At 39.9% G+C, this 21,300-nt stretch overlaps 1 protein-coding gene across 1 annotated transcript in view; it reads right to left on the bottom strand.

The window, feature by feature from the left end:
- RIT2 (Ras like without CAAX 2) overlaps window positions 1–20,866 on the bottom strand; it is a 388,139-nt gene extending 367,273 nt beyond the window's left edge. The window contains exon 1 of the mRNA XM_044243072.1: window positions 20,438–20,866. Within this exon, the coding sequence (XP_044099007.1) occupies window positions 20,438–20,540 (103 nt within the window). The 5' untranslated portion in view covers window positions 20,541–20,866. The remainder of the gene's footprint in view (window positions 1–20,437) is intronic.
- Between the last annotated feature and the right edge of the window lie 434 nt (window positions 20,867–21,300).

Raw genomic sequence — 21,300 nt, 5'->3', positions numbered from 1 at the left:
GCTTTCCAGTCATTCTACACTGTGTATGTATCAGTGGTCATATAGACAGTAGTATTTCCTTTATCTGGTTCTTGATAGCACTATGAATTTTTAATTACTTCGGGCTGAATTTAATGTCATTCAATGGACTAAAGAAGACATTCAGGACAACAGGGGTTTGATGACATAGAAAATGACAGTGACTTTCACATGGAAATGTGTTTGGGGAAACTGTGTTGAGAAAGGCCTCCACTGTTGGTATCAAAGCTTCACAATTAATTAATTTACATATTTGGAATGGCACATAGAGAGATAGCTTCAAGAAATGAGGGATTAAAAACAAGTCAAATGGTAGACATAAATTAACAAGCTGTTGTTCCCATCAGTTAGAAAAACTGACTTGGTAGATCCAGTATGAAAACATAGACAAATAAACAAATAAATTTAAAGCTTACTACTTAGGAGAAAATGTATTCAAACCACCAGCCCGTATGTAAAAACACAAACTTCATTTAAAATTTAATGTAATCATATTATCTAAACCAAAATGGCATAAGGGAAATTATATCTCTAATATCTATTTATGCATTTATCTGCAGTATAACTTCATGCACTGGCTGATTGAGTAATACTTCAAAGATGTAGATTCTAACTATTTAACTCAATTGCCAAGACAGTTTGATTGGATGAGATATTTAACATTATTATTTCTGAAAAAAATGTATACAGAATTTGGATATTATCTACAATACTTCTTTCTATCTGATATCAAAGGCAAGGAACTTACAATTAGGGGATGTTTGTTCCCTTGACTCTCAGTTGAGTGATTCTGACTTACTAAGACACAGTGAATATTTATACACAACAACATCTGTATTTACAATAATCAAAACTTTGCAGAGGTATCAATAATCATGAAAAGTCTCTCATAGGGTACGTGTTCAAAAACCAGAACAAGCAGAGCAGGGAGAACGTTTCACATCAGAGAAGAAGATGGAAGGAAGGAAACAAAGGAATGACTATAAACACTGATTTGTGACAAGTGTGTACCTACTATCTGTCAGGAGGTCCAGGAAAGAACATTTTCTAATTAAGACACGCTGGATCAGCCCCAGCCAAACAGACAAAGAAGAATTGAAGAGAACTATAAAATTCAACCTATTTGAATTTTCATGGTCCATATGTTAGTAATTGGTACTGAGCCAATCTGAGCCACGGATCATGTTCTCCTCTGCCATGTTATTAAACACTATCCCTTGAGATTAACAAGGGGGACAGTGCTCCTAAACTTAAGAGTGAATCCACATTTTTAAGAAAAGCAAAGCATGCTCATCATATCGCAGGACTGTAGAGTTCATTCCTCTTCAGGTAATAATAATGTATACTCATTTTGTTCCATTTGAAGATATGTGCTACCATGAAAATATTAATAATAATGAAAATTATAATAATTTCTAAAATGGTAAGAAAATCATGTTTGGTCATTAACCATATTTAATAAAACAACAAAATTACCCATTTTAACTAACAAATATATGAGTGTCTGATACATGCTTAGCCTTGGTCATTCTGGGAAAGAAAGAAAGCCTTGTGGTAACATTACAACTGATACTACAGAAATTTATAGGATCCTAAGAGACAACTATGAACAATTATATGCCAACCAATTAGATAACTAGAAAAAATGGATACCTTCTTAGAAACACACGACCTACCAAGACAATCAGGGAGATATAGAGAAAAAGAAAAGTGTGATACAGAGTACTGATTCTCAAATATTGTTGCACAATATAACCATGTGGGGTTATAATGTTGGGGCTGCACCCCAGATCAAGTAAAATCCAAATCACTGAGAATGGTACATAGCTGGCAGTACTTTAAAAACTCTCCCAGGTGATTCTGATGTACAGCCAATTTCAGGACAAGTTTGGTGTTCACTCTTGAGTTTATAACAGTATTACCAAAACAGCTTATTAAAGTACAAATTGCTGGGTCCCAACCTCAGAGCTTGCTTCTAATTCTGCAGACCTGGGATGGGAAAGAATTTGCATTTCTCACAAGTACTCATACTGCAGCCACTAAGGGACAGGGGACCACATTTCAAGAGCTATTGGTTTAGTTAAAATATTAAACTGGACTTTAACTTAAGGAATTTGTAGCATAGTGAATGGATAGGACATACACAGAGAAAGTTAAACATATAAATTTGAATATGTTAAGTGTTAAATGAATGGTATAGCTATTCTAGTAAAGTTAGGAATATTGAGAGGAAGACAAATTACAAATTCACAAATTACAGTAGGTTTGGATGTTCACTTCCTGGTTCTTCAAGAACAAATGGAATTTAAATAGGCAGAGAAAATTCCAGAAAGTCGTTGAACCTGGATGGTCATTGAGTATGACTACCCATGCAGAAGTTAGGTAGGGAGGCATAAAATTTGTTTAGGGGACAGTTCCACTGGGAGCATCTTCTGGAAGTTGGTGCTAAAGATCTACATAGAAATCTGGTTAAAAACAGGGACGCCTGGGTGGCGCAGTTGGTTGGACGACTGCCTTCGGCTCAGGGCGTGATCCTGGAGTCCCGGGATCGAGTCCCGCATCAGCCTCCCAGCTCCATGGGGAGTCTGCTTCGCTCTCTGACCTTCTCCTCGCTCATGCTCTCTCTCACTGTCTCTCTCTCTCAAATAAATAAATAAAATCTTTAAAAAAAAAGAAAGAAATCTGGTTAAAAACAAAAACAAAAAACAAAACAAAAAAACCCAAAAGAGATTATCCACCGACAGTAGGCAAGTTCTCAAAGACTTGAAGAGAGACTCTATTGGGTTCTTTATTACAGTGATCTCCCATGGCAGGTTTCCAGCTAGACTCCAGTGAACTCAATATTACATAAATCAAAACCAGAGTCCTATCCTTTGGAAGACCATTCATCACTTTCAGGAACGAGGCATTTTTAATATCAGCAAATTAAACACAAATGGATATTAAAAACTCCAACAGATAATTAATCAATAAAGGTGGAAGCAGAGGACCTTATTAGTTAGATAGGGATTAGCTGGTGTAGCTCAAGTGCTAGCTATAAAATTTGAAAATTAAAAATAATTGCACATGCCAGGAGTGATGGAGAGCAACCCAGAGACACGTACAAACTGTGACCTTCCATGATAAGCTCAAACTGAACAGACTATTGAAGCTACCCTGGCTTCTCTACTTCTCCTTTGAAATCATTTGATTCTAAAATCTCCATGTACATGGAGTTTTTCACTTAAAACAAAAGCTTGCAGTGGTGGAAAAAAGGATTAGAAAGTTCTTTGAGTGTTTGGGATGATTCTAGGCAGGGAGTCCTCGTGGTCAAACAAAGAGTTTTCAAAAGGATGGAAATACGTCCCTTGCTTTTGAAAAGACTGGAGGCTTGGGATTCAGCAGCCACCTGTTTTCCTAGAAACTGGTTAGAAAATCTGGCCTTGGCTCCCCATCCCTCCAGCCCATTTGCTCAGGGCTACACAAATCTATGTTTACCTTAAACCTCAGGTAGCAGTTGTGGCAGGTAGGAAAGTAAATGAGAAATGCTCTTCTGGGAATAAGGAGAAAAAGAAGTCATCTCAGCACTGGACAAAAAGTAGAAACCCAGTTCTTGGCCAGAATTAGACTGAACAGGTTCTTGGAAAGACATAATAATAACGGTGATCATAGTGACCATAGTGACAGCAATCACAACAGTAGCTAGCTCTGATATAGAAGTGCCAGGCACTGCTCTGAGCACTTCATTCTGATTAATTCATTGGAAGTGCATGCATTAATTCCTTGCAAGACCAGTGCATCATCCTCCCTATTTGACAGTGAAGGAAAGTGAGATATAGGCACGCCGAGCAATGTGCCCAAGATCACAGCACTACTGAGTGAATGACACAGCATTCAGATGTTGGTAACAGGATTTCAGAAATGGGCTCTTCAGCACTGTGCAAAACAACCCCAGCCTTGGATGAGTGAACAGTCACATGGTGTTTAGGATGAAAGAAAGATGGTGACAACTGGGCCACGTACCTGGGAGAAACCTCCACACTATTGGCAAAGACTCTGACAAGAAAGGATCAAATAGGGACAGTAGAGGACGGATACTTCTGATTTTCTATTTTGGTTCTGTCTAACTCACCCAAGACCCATTTATGTGGAAAAGATAAACAGAAAAGTGAATGCCACATTATCAGCTTTAAAGCTCTGGTGATGGTATTTTCCCAGTCTCTTGTTACCATTATGCTAGTTTTTGTGAATGTTGGGGTGAAAGCTGTGTTTCTCAGCCCCCAGAACAATGGGTGGAAAGCAAGATCTCAATACCTCTAAGCCACGTATTAAATGCATGAATAGTTTTGTTCAAAAACCTCTTTAATAGGGAGATTTCTAAGATTACTACGATCTATAAATAAGTTTTTATTTACTCTGTTTCCACTAGAATGTGTAAATGTAAATTTGCATATTTCCTTTATACCTATTAATGCTTCTCATTCTTACCTCAAACATGAGACATTTTATTAACAAAGAAGAATTTCAAACATTTATCATGCATCTACTCTTAAGTATGACACTGTTTTATTTGGATTTAATCTTCATATCAGACCTACAGTATAAGTTCTTTCTGAAAAGGTCTAGAGCCCACTGGAATATAAGCATCTAGTGATTATAGATAGGTCTATGCTGTGTCTCTTTACAATGCCAAGAGTATGTATATTTCTTTTGCTACAACAGATTAAGAGACGGGCACCAAGCCTCTTTGGAGAACAGTGTGGAGATTCCTCAAGAAATTAAAAATAGAGCTTCCCTATGACCCTGCAATTGCACTCCTGGGTATTTACCCCAAAGACACAGATGTCGTGAAAAGAAGGGCCATCTGTACCCCAATGTTTAGAGCAGCAATGGCCACGGTCGCCAAACTATGGAAAGAACCAAGATGCCCTTCAACGGTTGAATGGATAAGGAAGATGTGGTCCACATACACTATGGAGTATTATGCCTCCACCACAAAGGATGAATACCCAAGTTTTGTATCAACATGGATGGGACTGGAAGAGATTATGCTGAGTGAAATAAGTCAAGCAGAGAGAGTCAGTTTTCATATGGATTCACTTATTTGTGGAGCATAACAAATAGCATGGAGGACAAGGGGCATTAGAGAGAAGGGAATTTGGGTAAATGGGAAAGGGAGGTGAACCATGAGAGACTACGGACTCTGAAAAACAATCTGGGGGGTTTGAAGTGGCGGGGGGGTGTGAGGTTGGGGTACCAGGTGGTGGGTATTATAGAGGGCACGGCTTGCATGGAGCACTAGGTGTGGTGAAAAAATAATGAATAATGTTTTTCTGAAAATAAATAAGTTGGAAAAAAAAAAAAAAAGAGAGAGAGAGGGGCACCAGGCTGGCTCAGTCAGAAGGGGATGCAACTTGATCTCAGGGTAGTGAGTTCAAGTCCCTTGTTAGGTATAGAAATTACTTAGAGATTATAGATAAAACTTTTAAAAAGAGAGAGAGAATAAGCTTCTGGGTTTTTAGAGCCTAAAACTTTATATATAATAATCCCATTTTGCTCAATGGCAAAACCACGCTTCTAATTACATGGGCCAATGATACTTTCCCATCAATTCTTTCCTTTCTTACCAGAATTTTATTACTTCTCATCTCCACGGCTAATACCTTGAATCATACAATCCCCTGGCAAGGGTGGCCTCATTATCCATGCTTTAGAGATAAAGAAATGGAGTCTTCTCAAGTTCAGGTAATTTTATTTCATTTATGCACAGGGAACTTGAGAGAACAAAGACATTCTGATTGGAGGAAAACAATAACATAATAAATAATTGGGTTAGAAAATAATAGGTACTACATAAAGAAAAAAGTGGGTCCAAGAAAAGGATATTATAAGAAGGTGTTGTATATAGGTAGGATTTTCAATAAAATAAGCTGGTCAAGATAAGCCCATTGAGACAAAAACAACAGAACAATCTTGAAAGAAATAGAGCAAGCCAAACAGATATCTGGGGAAAATTATTCTAGGAAGAGGAAAAAGCTAGAAAGAGGCCTTAAGGGGAGAGTATGCATGTCTGGCATATTTTAGGAACAGCAAGGAAGCTGTTACTCTGGAAGAAAGCAAGAGAGATGGTAGGTGTATCAGAGAAGTGACATGGACCATAAGAGCAGTGTTAAGTGAAACAGGGCCATGGCAGTGTTTTAAACACAGAAATAACAAAATCTGAATTTTAGCTTAAAAGGACCACTCTGAGAAAAGATAGAAATGTATGCTGTTGGCAAAATGAAAATTGGTGCAGCCACTATCAAAAACAGTATGAAGTTTCTTCAAAAAACTTAAAAAATAGAACCACTATATGATCCAGCTGTCTCACCTCTGGGTCCTCATCTTCAAGACGTTAAATGACTCTTCAAGGAAAACTGATGAATCTCAATGAAATCACTTTCAAGGGTACTGCAACATTACTTACAACAGCCAAGATATGGAACAACCTAAGTGTTCATCAATGGATGAATGGAGAAAGAAATACTGGTGCATGTGTGTGTGTGTGTGTGTGTGTGTGCACATATGCGCGCACACACACACTAGAAAATTATTCAGCCATAACGAAGGAAATCCTGCCATTTGAGACAATATGGATGGGCCTTATTAAGGGTTTTATGCTGAGTGAAATAAATCACAGAGAAAAAGACAAATGCTATGTGATCTCACTTACATATAGAATGTGGGAAAAAAGGACCAGTGTAGCTGCTGTGCTGAGAATAAATGACAGGGGATGATGTAGAGGCATGAAGAAGAGTTAGGAGCATCCTGCAGATTGTAGATGGTACACGGGACCAGGGTGGTGACAGATAGTAGATGGTACCTGGGAGCAAGGTAGTAACAGCTGAATTTTGAGAAAAGGAGAGCTTTGGATACATGTAAAAGATAAAGTCAAAAGGACTTATGACTTGTATATGTAAGCATGAGAGAAGGAGGGGAGCGATGGTAGCCTAAGATTTGGGGCCTGAGCAACTAGAAAGAGGGAGGTGACACCAGCTGATACGAGGGAAGCTTTACATGGAACAAGTGTGGGGAAGGTCAGTGGTTTAGTTTTATACATATTTAGTTGGAAATTGCTATTAGCTATTTAAGGAAGATGTCAAGTGGAGAGTTGAATACAGGACTGGAGTTTAGGAAGGAAGTCTAGAATGGAGATACAATGTTTTAAACCGTCTTAAATCTTCTCTTCTATGAAATTTAGTATACTTTAAGAAGGGACACAAAAGAAAATTTTACAGTTCTATGGCGGATCACAAAGTCAACACTTATGCTACCTCCACACACCTGGAAACAAGAGCATTTCCTGAACTGCAGAGTTCCCTGTGCCCTTCTCAACGACTGTCTCCTCCCACCCTCCCACAACAAGTGACTAATATTCAAATTTTATGGGTGTTCCTTTCTTTGTCATACACACACACACACACACACACACACACCTTATATAAAATTAATGTTAAATTTATTCTCTTTGTTCCAATAATTTTTATTATTTTTTATAAACATATGATGTATTTTTATCCCTAGGGGTACAGGTCTGTGAATCGCCAGGTTTACACACTTCACAGCACTCACCATAGCACATACCCTCCCCAATGTCCATAACCCCACCCCCCTCTCCCCAACCCCCTCCCCCAGCAACCCTCAATTTGTTTTGTGAGATTGAGTCACTTATGGTTGGTCTCCCTCCCAATCCCATCTTGTAATGTTAAATTTATTCTAATGCAATTGACTTATTCACTCTTATACAGATGAGCATTTTAGAGATTTCAACTTTTAATTTGGGGACTTTGGGAATAATTCTACTCTGAACACTCTGGCCATGCCTCTTGGTCCACACATGTGTGAGTTTCTGATGGGTATATATAGCTAGAAATAGAATTGCCAGATCATATGGCCAACTTATGCATTTCTTCAACTTAATACATAGTGCCAACCCATTTTCCATGGCGGTAGTGCTCATTCATACTCCTATTACATCTTTGTCTCCATTGGGTATTGTTAGTCTCTAATTTTAGTCATGTTAGTGACGTCTCCTGGTTTTAATCTACATACAAAACTAATTTAATTTCCTCTAAAGATACAAAGATATATAAAGACAGCCACAAGGTGGATGAAATAATCTAAGAAATTAAAGATGAGGTGAGTTTCAAGGAATAAACCCTGGATCCTCCAACGTGAAGAGATCAGGAAAAAGAAAAAGAAGAATCAGCAAAGTCACTCACCTTATAAGTAGCAGAACTGAATTTCAATGCGAGTCTATTCATCTTCAAAGTCCACACTGCCTCAGACACGCTGGGTTGTCTTAGGATTACACTCAAGGAAAATGCAAATAAGCTCAGGGAGGGAGATAACTTGTGTGCTTGTCACAGCAGAGTATTCTATGTAAAAATATTTTCCATCTGCTTTTGTGTGATGAATGAAGAAAGTGAAAGATACATATTTGAAGGGCAGAAAAATATTAAAAATGTCTGTGGCGTGGGTCTCAAGAAATTCTGAAAGCTGATATTAGATTACTTATGCTCTTTCATTATAACCAAACATGTAGAAAGAAGTACATAGGTAAACATTGGGGAAAAAAGCAGGAATGGGCACAGAAAATTTTATTTTTTCTTTTGATATCAACAACAGTCTTACCTATGGAAAAACTGTTTTGCCTTCTTGACTTTAGAGCTTCTTAAAACCAGAAAGCTTAATTACAACCTGGTTCTGTGACTGTCTGCTATGCTTTAGCATTCCACTTTTCCTTCATTTTAGAGCAGAGGTTGTCAAAATGAAATCATGACCTGGGATAATTTTCACCCTCAGAGGAAAAATATGTGGAAACTTGTGTTTGCATTAGAATTCAGAGTTATAATCACAATCTAACTTAGCTTTTCTCAGTGTTAATCAAGAAATAATTTTTCACTGAAATGTTAATAAGCATTTTGAACTAAAAAATGCAGGAATAAGAAGAGTTCTATAGGCTATTTACTAAGGTGTTCCAAGAATATTTCTTTCGTTTGCTCGTTCTTTCTTTCTTTTTAGTATTTTTATTTATTTATTTGAGAGAGAGAAAGAGAGAGACCGCCTATATGAGAGCCAAAGCACAAGCAGGGGAGGCAGAGAGGGAAGAGAAAGGGTAAGGGGAGGAGGAGAGGGGAAGGGAGGAGGTAGGGAGATGTGGAAGAATTAGGAGGAAGGGGAGAGGAGAAGGGGAGGGGCAGAGGAAGAAGCTTCAGCAGGACTCTCTGCTGAGCAGGAAGCTTGAGGTGGGACTCCATCCTAAAACCCTGGGATCATGACCTGAGATGAAGGCAGACACATAACTGAGCTCCCCAGGTGCCCCTGAGAACATTTCATAAAATAATTTTCTTCCACCCTACCCTCATCCTGGTATCAGGTGGAAAACGGGTTGGTAAATAAAACACGAGTTATTTTCAGTGTCTCATCTGTGTTCAGCTGCCAACTGTCCCTGTCATTTGGCTTTCAAGGAATGTGTGCTGCCCCTGATTCTGCAGCATCTGCCTAGCACACCATCACTTCTTGCAACATGGCACATACATCTTACTTATTCTTGCCTCTCTGCCAAGTTTTGGTCCACAGACTGACTTTGACTTCTTCGTGTTTTTGAGCATCCTAAACATAGAGTGGGTTTATTCATCTTCAAGTCCATTGTCATCAAAGAGTATTCATGCTAGCCTGAGCCTAGGCTCCTCCCAAACTACGGCCTCTTTTCCACTCACACACCTACTGTGCTTTTATTGGTTCCAGTTTCTTTCTCTATAGCCAGGGCTCTTTGCATCACAGAATTTTAAGATGTTGCTTAGTTTTATTTCACTACGTAAGTGTGGTGTCTTACTCCCTGTCCTTTCTCAAAGATGAAAGAAGGAAATTGGATTTATAAATATTTTTGAGAATTTACTACCATAGGCTTCACGGGAAAGAAAAGACAATATAAAATCTATTTCCTAGCCTGCAGGAATTTGCATTCAAGATAGGGAGAGAAAGTATAAAAAGACTGCAAGTTACATAAAAATGCAAGACTTAAATAACATTTTAAGACCACAAACCAGACACTAGAAGAACCTGTGTGATTGTGAGCAGTGATGAAATGAATAGTCAGAAAGGGGACAAATGCAAGATTGGAGTAGACTGGGGTGATCTGAAGGAGCAGAAAATACTTGTGTAGAATCTGAAGGAAAGATTTAACTGGAGAAACTGAAAGGAAGAGAGAGGTTATGTTGGAATAATTACGTGAATACTATCGGGAAGAAGCCTCCAGAATCTGAGGGCTAAAAGTAGAACAATTTGTCTGGAAAATAGATTGTCTGGTAGGTATGGGTCTTTTTGATCGGGGTATAGCTCACTCTGAGGGAGAGGGGGGGAGACAGACAGAGATACAGAGACAATGATACCAAGAGAGAAATGAGAGATACACTGCAAGAATCTTCTCATATCAGGACCACCATAAAATAACATTTCTGCACCATCTTGACTTTTGTAACCTTGGTTCTAGATCTTTGTGCTTGTACTTCATCAGACTCCATTAACAAGGTATTCTTGATTTTCTACTTCGGCCCCTCACTAATCCCTCCTGACTTCTGACATTTGTCTCAGTTCCCTTGTCCCCAAATTTCTGCTCTGTCTGGATTGATTCTTCTATGCCATCCAACACAACATCGCTCCCTACATGATGAGCTTTGGGGCTGCCTCCTTGGTGATTAGTCCCATGTGGTCCCAGACATCAGAAGTCCTATGGACTTGGGATGTCAGCCCATTGGCAATAGTCTTTCTGACTATTCATTTCAGTGGCCAATGGCCACTGAAGACATTTGAGCAGGAGAAGAGAAAAGCAAAATGGACAACTGCCCTGATGGTGAAATGGGGAGCAGAAAACAGTGGGCTGTCCATGTGGGTTAAAAGATGATAGGAGGAGACCAATTAGTTAACGTACAATTCAATTTCACATAACAGATGTGCCCCTTGTGCTTCTAAATAAAGAGTCTGACTTCTTCCATTTAACAAAAATCTATATGTGTAGCTTATTATTAGCTGTTCCTGCAACCATTAAATAGGGCTCTCCATTTCAATGTAGTAATGCTGCTACTATGGAGAACAAAGGGAAGATCTTGTTCTTCACAATTTATTAAAACAACCCATGTATTAAAGAAACAAATTTCAGTCCCAATTCAAGCACAGGTCTGCTCTGTTCTGAACTGCAGCCCCTTTGTGGCTAGTGTAGCAGGCCAGGAGATTGTCCTCAAATCTCAAATCCTTTCTCCATGAGGCAGTGAAGGGGTGTGTGTGTGTGTCTGTGATGGGTCAATTAGGATGAATACAGGGATTGTTTACTAGGGTAACTAGCAAAGCACCATTATTATTGTCAGTGAAATTGCTACTCCAGAGACTAAAGCCACAGCTAATCAATAGAAGGATATAGAGAGCAAGAACAGGCATAGAGCAAGTGGAGACACAGTGACACATTAACAATATTCAACCCAAATTGCATTTTCCTAGAACCCATGGAAAAATCTGACATCACTCTCCCCCACCCTACTAAGGTGAACTGCCTCAGGTGGAGCTGTGGGAGAGGGGGGAAGGGAAGGAGGAAAGGATGGTGGTCAGCAAGCAACAGATTTAATAAGGACGGAATATCTTGGGCACTATAATTCACTACATATATATATCAGTATAATTAATATTTATTATATGTATTATGTATAATTATATATAATACATTATATATATCACTATAATTACCATTTTCTAATATCTATGTAGCAAACCTCTGAGGTAATTTTAAATTATGTCACTTTTTTAGGGTGAAGAAAACAGAGACTCAGAGTTTGAGTGGTCCCTGCAAGCTCAAATGCTATTAAAGACAAGTTAGTTAAAGACAAATTATCCATTTATATTACATGCATTATCTGGCACTTGTCGTGAGCGAGGTTTGGTTATACATACTCAAGTGTGAGTCATTGCGGTCGGTACTGGTGCAACCCTTATTTACAGATGAGAAGACACAAGTCTGGGTTTCTGCATGCTCAAGCCTCTGGCTCACATTGTTCGGTCATAATATCTGTGCTGAGGCATCATCTTATCATCCTACAGATCCCGGGCAGGCGGAGAGCGTGGGATGGGGAGTGGTCTCCTGTAGGACGGTTCAGAGTGTGGGATGTGGCAGAGGCTGACTCCCACACGGTGACCACAGGTTCTGGGCTCCCGCCGGAGTTCCTCAGCCTGCCCAAGCCTCGCTTCTCTCTTCTGTAATCTAAGGATAATCACCCCAGCTACACTGCAGTGTCTTAGAGGAGTTCATGAAATAATATCCATAAAGCACTTAGAACAGAATCAGGCACATTCGAGACTCCAAAATCCACATTATTTTCATTGAGGCAAGAAGCCGGAAGACAGAGTTTGGACAGAACGAGAATCATCTCTCCTGGTGAGTGCACACAGGCTTCAGCACACACAACACTGACATTTTTCTCATTTTAATGTGTGTGAAGAGAAAGGATGCAGTGATCAACTCTCTCAGGTTTCCTTCTCCAGTCAGCCAGGAACTACACAGACACCGAGCAAGCCTTCCCGGTACGAGCCGTCTTCTGAACAAAGATGTTCTTCCCCTACCACCCAACTTATCAAACCACTTAAAAATCAAATCCTTGCTAGTGTCTTGTTTTGAGACCACCAATTTTCTCTACAACCTTGTTCTAAATTAAGTACAGCTTTCTTTCCCCGGGATTCTCAACCTTGAGCATCCTCCCAATTCCCTTCTCAAAGCAACATCCTCAGCTTCCTCCGCCATCCTCCAGCCTGCTCTGGGCTTCACCCACGGTCCAGGGAGAATCTGGCACCCACTGCTCTCTCCCCAGTGCACCTGGCTGCAAAGCGGGGTGCTCAAGTACCTGCGAGTGTGGAGACCAGAACAGGCCCTCTTCTAATGCTGATGGGATGCTACTGGCAGAGCAGGCAGAAAGGGCAGGACAGATATCCTGGCACGATTGTCAGAGGTGACACTGAGCTGGTCCCCACTGATGATCCAGAGGAGCAGATGGCACTGCTTGGTGATGGTCGGCAGAGAGCTGACATTTATGAGCAAAACCCAAGGGAGTGAGTTAAGAACATTGCTGGGCTTTGTAAATAACAGCCAAATTCAGTGATCAGAGAGTTTCCAGCATGCTTGTAAGCACTGCAGAGGACTGCCCTCCCTCAGTGTACATATACTCATGGCACCACCACATTGCAAAGACACACACACACACACACACAATGGTCACCCCATCAGTAGCCTAACCTCCAATTAAGAGAAGATTTTATGCTGGTTTACAAGAGGCAGCATGATTCAATGGAAAATTCCACCATCCAGGAATTCAGGAGGCTTCTGTAACTGAGCGGCAAAGCCCCCTAACTCCCAGTGGGAGTGTCCTCTCACTTCCTGAGCCACAGTGCACAGTGTTTGCAAAATACCGTGTGTACATCTATCTCTTTGCACCTACCACGTTGCACGACAGTTCTCTGTCCACACATCCCTTTCATTCCACTAGACAGGGTGGGGCTGGTCGCTCTTGGTAACACTTCTGGGCCTTTCCTAGGTCTAGACACACAGATATACACAGATGCACACACACCCTCTTCTGTTCTTATTAAATAAAAGGACAGAGAAGGTTCTATCCCATTTGTGACCTGGAGTTTCTTTCAGTTACTCTGTAATATACACACATAGAGAAAACATTCTCTCTAAGATCAGCACCCGAGAGATTTCAAAAATCCATCTGATTTACTGATATATTATTTATCCCATTTACTTTCCTCACTCATATACAGAATCTCAGTTTTTAATAATTTCTTATTACAGAGTTACTTGATTTTGCCAAGTTGAGGGACTTGTTATCACTTCCCCATGTGGACAAGGCCCCCAGGGGCCTCAGAAAGAACCAGAACATGAGATGTCCTCAGTGCCTATACCTTGTTGGGTTCTGACCCAATGCCTCTGAACCCCATGCCTCTCCCGCTGCACCTAATCAGGGTAACACTCTCTGTAGTTTCTATACAAAATTAAAATTTGCCATGTACTTTGGTATCTATGATTTTGTCTGGTGTCTGAAATATATCTAAGAGGATTCAGCTGAAGTCAGAACTCAGGTTCATTGTACCATCTCCTCAAGAAATACAGTGAAAACTCTCCGCGTGAGAAAATGAAAACAGTGTGAGCACTGAACTGATACATGTGTGAGTGCCTCGGGCTCATCATTTCATATCTCTGTGTCTCTGGGCCCGCTACTTTTCTCTGTGGGCTCAGTTTTCTCGTGTATGAAGTGCAGACACTAACGCCTACCTCCCAAGATCAAGGTGAGGCATAAATGGAGTCAGGTGAATGCAACAGATCATTGGCCACTGGGTCTCCCAAGGAAAGCAGCCTATGGTAGTCAGGGATCAATACAAGTGTATTCATCTCTGGGCCCTTTTTCTGATAAAGACATAGGGTGGCACTAAGTCTATTTTAATCAGTTTAAAATCTATAGACTGCATATATCTTGGAATTATATTATATTATATATTTTATATCATACATCATATAATAATAAAAGATATGATCTTGGAAATATTGTTCGTCAACATCTTTTACTTGATTAGACTTTCAGTCATGATTTGGGCCAGTGGCTCCCAGTTTACTTTTCTGTTGAGCCTCACTTGGACCTCTTGGCCGATTCTTGCTGACAGGACTGTGGTGAGTGGCGACGTGCGGTGTGAGGAGGGTGTTGATGATTAAGGGTGAGAGCCGGGCCGCTGAGTCTTGAAATCTTGCCATTTTCCCCTTGTTTATTTTTTATTTTGCCTTTGCAATTTAGAGGGTTCAAATAACACATGGTCATGATGTGGCAATTATTCAGCTTTGTCAGATCCAAAGTTCTGCTAATGAGGTAAAGCACAGAGCCTTAGGGACAGGGATGATGCACTTGGTTGTTTGCCTTGATTTAATTCATCAGATAAAGGCTCGATTTTCGACCTGCTCATACCAATTCATTGTGACTGAAGGAATTGGTTTTGGGCTGCTTTCTGTTTACCTCAGAAAATACTGTTATTGCTCTCATTTTATAAAATCCTCCTTCACAAAACTCAATGTATAAAAGAGACAAATTGCAGGAGAGTGTGGGGCAGAGCAGTTCTGCCTATTTTACAAAGGAGATTCCTCTTAACAAAATTCACAACAGATGCATTCTAGTGAATTCTGAGTCCTCTAAACCTTTTCATGCTTTCAGCTTATTTGCTTTGTTTTGTCGTACTTTTTACAGTTTTCTGAGATAGTTTGAAAGTGTGACTCAGGGGAGATTGTTCCAAATGCCCCCAAAGTTACCAAGTTATCAAGATCCCTTCAGTGTTGCGATGGCCCTCACATGGTCTTTTCTCTTCGTGTGCCCTGTTCCTGTTAAATTCTTCCCCTCTCCATCCTCTGCTCTCTCTGTACTTTTCCTTCTCAACTTCAAGAAATCCTGTTCATTCCTTCATACACAAGGCAAGTATCATCTCTGCTGAGACCTCTTCTTAGCTTTTGCATTCAGATTTAGCCACCATTTACCCGGAGCTTCCACAGTTCTTATGTCAGAGGCCTAAAATAAACTTATCAGTTTATAGTATACAATATATTCGCCCCCTACCCCCCGTGAGATGGTGAGGTCCTGGAGGGCAGGGTCGTGGCTGGAAGAGCAATGACGAACAACACCTTCTCCCAACTGCCTCAAACATACTTCACCCTTGAGAAGATTTCACCAAGCTAATCCCCAACTGTGTCCTAGGGAGTAGAGAAGTCCATGTCAGTCTCCTCTGATACTCAAATATGTTCTCTACTTTTCTCATGAAATCTGATGGAAAACAATTTCAAGTTCAAAACGTGAGTTACTTTCCTATCTCTTATTTCCTTCTGCAAACTCTTGGACAAAAATCAATACTTCTGTGCCTCAGATGTCTTGTCTGAACAGAGGGAATAGATGACCCACCCGCCTCAAATTATTTTATCCTTGATTCAGATCATAAAACAAAGTAAGAAAAATGTACCTTGGAACGTAAGATCTTATTATTACCGAAATATATCTTATTATTATTGGATAAGATCTGCTGAATAATTTGAGTCTGAGCTGGAAGAACCAGATGGGAATGCAGAAAGCAGACACTAGCCATGCTCTGTCATGGAGAAAAAGCCTTTATGTTTCAAACTACAGAGACAAAGAAAGATTCCTGCTTAAAAGAACTACTAGGGGAGGCACCTGGGTGGCTCAGTGGGTTAAAGCCTCTGCCTTCAGCTCAGGTCATGATCTCAGGGTCCTGGGATCGAGGCCCATATCTGGCTCTCGGCTCAGAGGGGAGCCTGCTTCCCCACCCTCACCCACCGCCCTGTCTGCCTCTCTGCCTACTTATGATCTCTGACAAATAAATAAATTAATTAAAATAAAAAGGAAAAACAGCTATTAGGATTGTTTAGGCTCCATTAAACTCTTAAACCATAGCTGTGAGATTTTATTTTATTTTTCTCTGTTTTGAGGAAGGCGAAGGGATAGTAGGCAATGGAACAAAGAGATGGAGGCTAGAATGTGCCTAATTCAAATTCTTTGGGTGATTGATCCAATTTTTATTTACAGTATCCTGTGTAAAAACTTGGATACAGAGTAAAAACAGGGGCCAAGGGGGTCAGGAGGATTGTGTTCTAGATGTGACTCTGCCACAGCTCTGGCGGGAATTTGGCAAGTCCCTTAGCTTCCGGGGCCTGGGTTTCTCCATCTTTCAAATAAGGTGGGGACTCCTTCTTGTTGCTGTTTTCTCAGTACTTATAACACTCCTGGATCACATTAGGTATATGTTTCAATTATAAAATATAAATATGATATAAATATGTTTTCGTTTATTGATAATATAAATATTATGTTTGTGTACTTGTATGTAAAGATGAAAAAGTTATAGATACATAAATGAAGGTCAAGAGAGTAGAAATGTCTTTTAGATATAACAATCAAGTAGAGAACACATTATGAACAGGCCTATTTTCTCCTTCCTTCCTTCCTTCCTTTGAGAGAGAGAGAGCGCTAGCATATGGGGGGTGGGGAAGGAGCAGATGGAGAGAGAGGATCCCAAGGAAGCTTATGCTCAGCATACAGCCCCACATGGGGCTCCATCTCGTGACCCTGAGATCATAACCTGAGCTGAAACTGAGAGTCAGATGCTTAATCAACTAAGCCACCCAGGCACCCTATTTTCTTCTTGATAGTAAGTGGTAGAACTCTGTTCTTCTTTCTAGAGTGTCAAATAGAACATAGAAGAGTCAGGTAAAACATCACAGAAATCTTATTATAACCTCTGTGACCAAGGACAAGGGGTCACCCTGGGATTCAGTTTTTTGACAAAAGCTATTTAGATTGTGAAGACTGGAGATTATCATGAAAACCATGTGTCCATATCTGCCACAGGAAGGTTCACTTCCTTCTTGCTTCCTCTCAGTGGGAACTAGCACAGGGCCCATGCATAGTACCTGCTTGATAACTTGTTGATTGCTGGTTTGAGATTTCTCAAACACAGTAGTTATTTACCTATACATTTTAAATCTTGTGGGAATTTCTGTTTCAGTGAAGTTGCAAATCCTTCCAAAATTTCCTACTCACCAAAGGATGTCTTAGTAAAATACGGATAGGGAGGGGGGAAAAAAAAAAAAAAAAAAAAACCCTAATTTCACAGTAAGCATAGACAATTTCCTGGATTCTGTTCCTTTAAAAATTATGGTTCCAGTAAATTGAGTTTCTCATTCATGTTCAAGGCAGACTCAGAATGACTCAGAATTAGAAACAGATGATCGCTTGATACATCTTCTTTAGATTCTTCAGAACAGCAAATTTCTCCTTGAAATCCCCTCATACAACCCACCCTAATAGGTTTGTACAATTCTTTCATATAAACCATTGAAACTGTGGGAAGAAAAGTAAATTGGGGGTCTGTTGATCCAGATATTCAGCAATAGAAAAAGTGGCTTTTTTATTAAAAAAAAATTTTTTTTAGTTCATTTGAAAGCAAATGTTTAAACTTTCAAAAGAGGTTAATGGTGAGAATCAGTGCTTGAATATTTATATACAAATGAATCACAGGGACAAAGCCCAAGAGGAAGGTGTGACTCTATCACTCTGATTCCCAATGTTTAGCCACAAACACGGCATTTTTTTAGACCTGGAATTGTCCTGAGCTCCATTCTCTCTGAAGTAACAACACAGCAGAACTATTAACCCTCTTTTATGTTTAACCATCTCCGAGGCGAGCTGGCTACTCCTGTGTTAATCACACAGAAAAAGTTTTGCTCAACTATTTAATGTACATGATGCAGGTAGCAGCTACCCAGTGTGTTGTTGTGTCAAAAATTTCTACCAACATGTCATGATGTCAAAAATGCCTGGTTATTGGGAAGGTGACAATGACTAGTTAGTACAAACAGTATATGGAGAAAGTCAAAACAGTAGACATAATATCACCTCCAGGATAAGTATATTGCTGAAGGATGCCCTATCCTACATTTGTCTCCACGGTTCATTACGACGGAATATATGACTAAAAACCAGTCACACTATTCCCACATCCCCGAAGCTCCTGGTCAAACAGGAAAATATCCAGCCAGCAAGGAAAAGTAATCCACAGGCACAATGTGGGATCTTTGCAGCATCTCTCTGACCTCACAGACTGTTGGTGGCATTTCTGTTGATTGGTCTGATTAGAGCTGTTTCTCTCCTATTTTATTCTCACATTATTCTTCCTCCTTGTGTCTGACCAACTATATTCTTTCAAAAGAGAGTTTTATTTTCATGGAGTATTTTCTCTTTATCCTTCCTCCTTCTGTCCCTCCCTCCCTAATCCTCATCTATTTTGATTCTTCCCCTTCAAAACATTACATTAAAAAAAAAAGAAGACGAAGAAGAAGAAAAAAAAAAAGCTTTTAGAAAATTCTTCATTCCTACCCAGCTGCAAAGTTTTTTACTTTACCTTTCCTTTTTAGGAGAGATGACTTATTTTTCTCACTTTGACCAAGCAATTAGTGATTGACCAAATCCAGATTCACCTATTTCTTTTCTTCTTATAGTAAAGCCTTATTTATTTATTTATTTATTTATTTGGTGGGAGTTGATGTGAGGGGTGTTCGGTTTTATGTCTCTTCCTATTTTTCTAATCTCTTTACCTTTGTTGTGTTCTACAGTCTCACTCTTTATTCTCCTTTCTTTACTGATCAACTTTTCTTTACCACCTGTAGACTCACTACCAAAGGTATCAGCTTTTCTTTGGTTGGGGATATTTCATATGCCAAGAATGTTGACCTCAATTTTGAATCTTTGTAAAGCACAAAACTATGGAAGAAATACACACACTCACACACACACACTCACACACACACACACACACACTTAGATATATGTGTATATCTTTGTCCATGTTAACTCTAATATTTCTTATGTTTTCTGGCACCCCCACAGCTGTATCCCCTTATGGGGATCTTTTTGAATTTATATAAAAATTTATATTTACCTTTTTATTTTCTAGTGATAACCATAGCCCCAAGATATTCACCATTTGATCAGCCTCAAACACTGCTACCTATCTATTGTTTGAATTTGTTATACTTGGCCTTTAGAGCTCCTCAAGAAACCTGACCACTGACAACTTCTGTTGTTGTTTATAATGTAGCAAGTCAAATTTACCAGTCTTTACCTCCATTAACATCCCATATCCCTTTAAGCATGAAGCTTTCTCTTCTAAACCTGTTAACCACAAAATTTGGTTTGATTACCTGCACAGGTCCCACAAAGAATACCATTCCTTCAACCCCTGTCACTTTCAAAAACCAACTTTCCTCATGGCTTTCAAAGACCACACCATACTATGTCAAATCAGAGACAAGGAAAAGGGGACAGGAAGCTCCTAATCAAAGAAACAAATACAACATTCAGCATTGATAATCCTGCCTGTGTGTCTGTGTCTGTGTCTGTGTCTGTGTTTGTGTATTTCACTGACTATTAGTAGCACCTCTTTCTTCTTATATTTTTGAGAACAGGAGCCTATTTTTCCGATACCATGGCTATTTCATAAATATCATGTTATTAACCTTTAAAAGGACATACAAATTAAGATCAAATATCACCTGGCAGAAAATCAAAGGGAAAAAAAAAAAGAGATCTTTTTTTAAGTTCTATACATTATCACTGTCTTTCCATTCTCATGACTTATCTACATCTTTCAACAGTCCTTATTACTTTTAAACATCTTGTCAGATACTTGTATTTAATTGCTACAGCTAGCTAGCCCCCGACGGCATGGTTATTATCATTATCATCATTCTTCACTCTATAGAATTGCCTCTCCAGAGCTCCCTCCGCCCCCAGCATTTGGTATTAAAACTTACCGCTTTTCCCAACTCCCCCAGCTCCCAGCATTACCACCTTGTACTCTCTGGACCCGCCTGATGCGCCGCTGGGGGAGCAGCTGGCTTCGTTTTCTACCTCCATCTTACCCGAGAGACGGGAGGAGAAAAAAGAAAGAAAAAGTCGCCCGTGTCAGGTGCTTGCTCAGATATTAAGCAACTCTAAAACTGTGTCAAAAGAAAGGTTTAGTACGAGGTAAGAACCATCAGCGTCGGGCTGGCTGCTGGTCCTCTGCTGGAGCGGGTCTCATAGCAACCACTTCAATTGCTTCCAATAAAAATCTGCCTTTGCATCCCCCCTCCCTTCTTATCCTTCACTCTCACGTCTCCCACGATTTCTCTCATTCTCTGTCTCTGTCTGCTGTCTTTTCTTACTCCCCTTTCCCTCCTCCGTTTCTTTCTTCATTCCCCTTCCTCACTCTGTCTCTCCTTTCTCTCTCCTGCCCCCTGCACGGTCACAGTTGTTAGAAGCACGCATTTGGCTACTTTCCAGGCTGAGCTGCTTGAATGGAGTGAATCTGAGACTTAGAAGATGCTATGTCTCACAGGCTGACTTCTGTAGCTACAGCTTAAACGACACTATTTTTTTTTAATCAGAGTCAATTAATTAAGAAAGATGTCTGTTGCTTATCTCCTTACTTCCATCTTCTTGCATGGTTTTCATTCTGGGAAAAGAGATGTTACCAATTGAGAAGAAAAAAGCCCCAGTAACTCAGGGCTCTTAAGGACGGGTCTTTAGTGTTGTTGCAATAATAGCTGGCTGGGAGAAATTGTTTCAACTCACTTGACAGCTGCAGTTCTAAAATACGGAGGTATTTGAATTAGGTCATTGTCATATTTGGACA

The sequence above is a fragment of the Neovison vison genome, chromosome 3 (genome assembly GCF_020171115.1).
Source record: "Neovison vison isolate M4711 chromosome 3, ASM_NN_V1, whole genome shotgun sequence".
Lineage (NCBI taxonomy): Eukaryota > Metazoa > Chordata > Mammalia > Carnivora > Mustelidae > Neogale > Neogale vison.
Note: the sequence above shows the minus strand (reverse complement) of the source record. Positions and strands in the feature narration are given on the sequence as shown.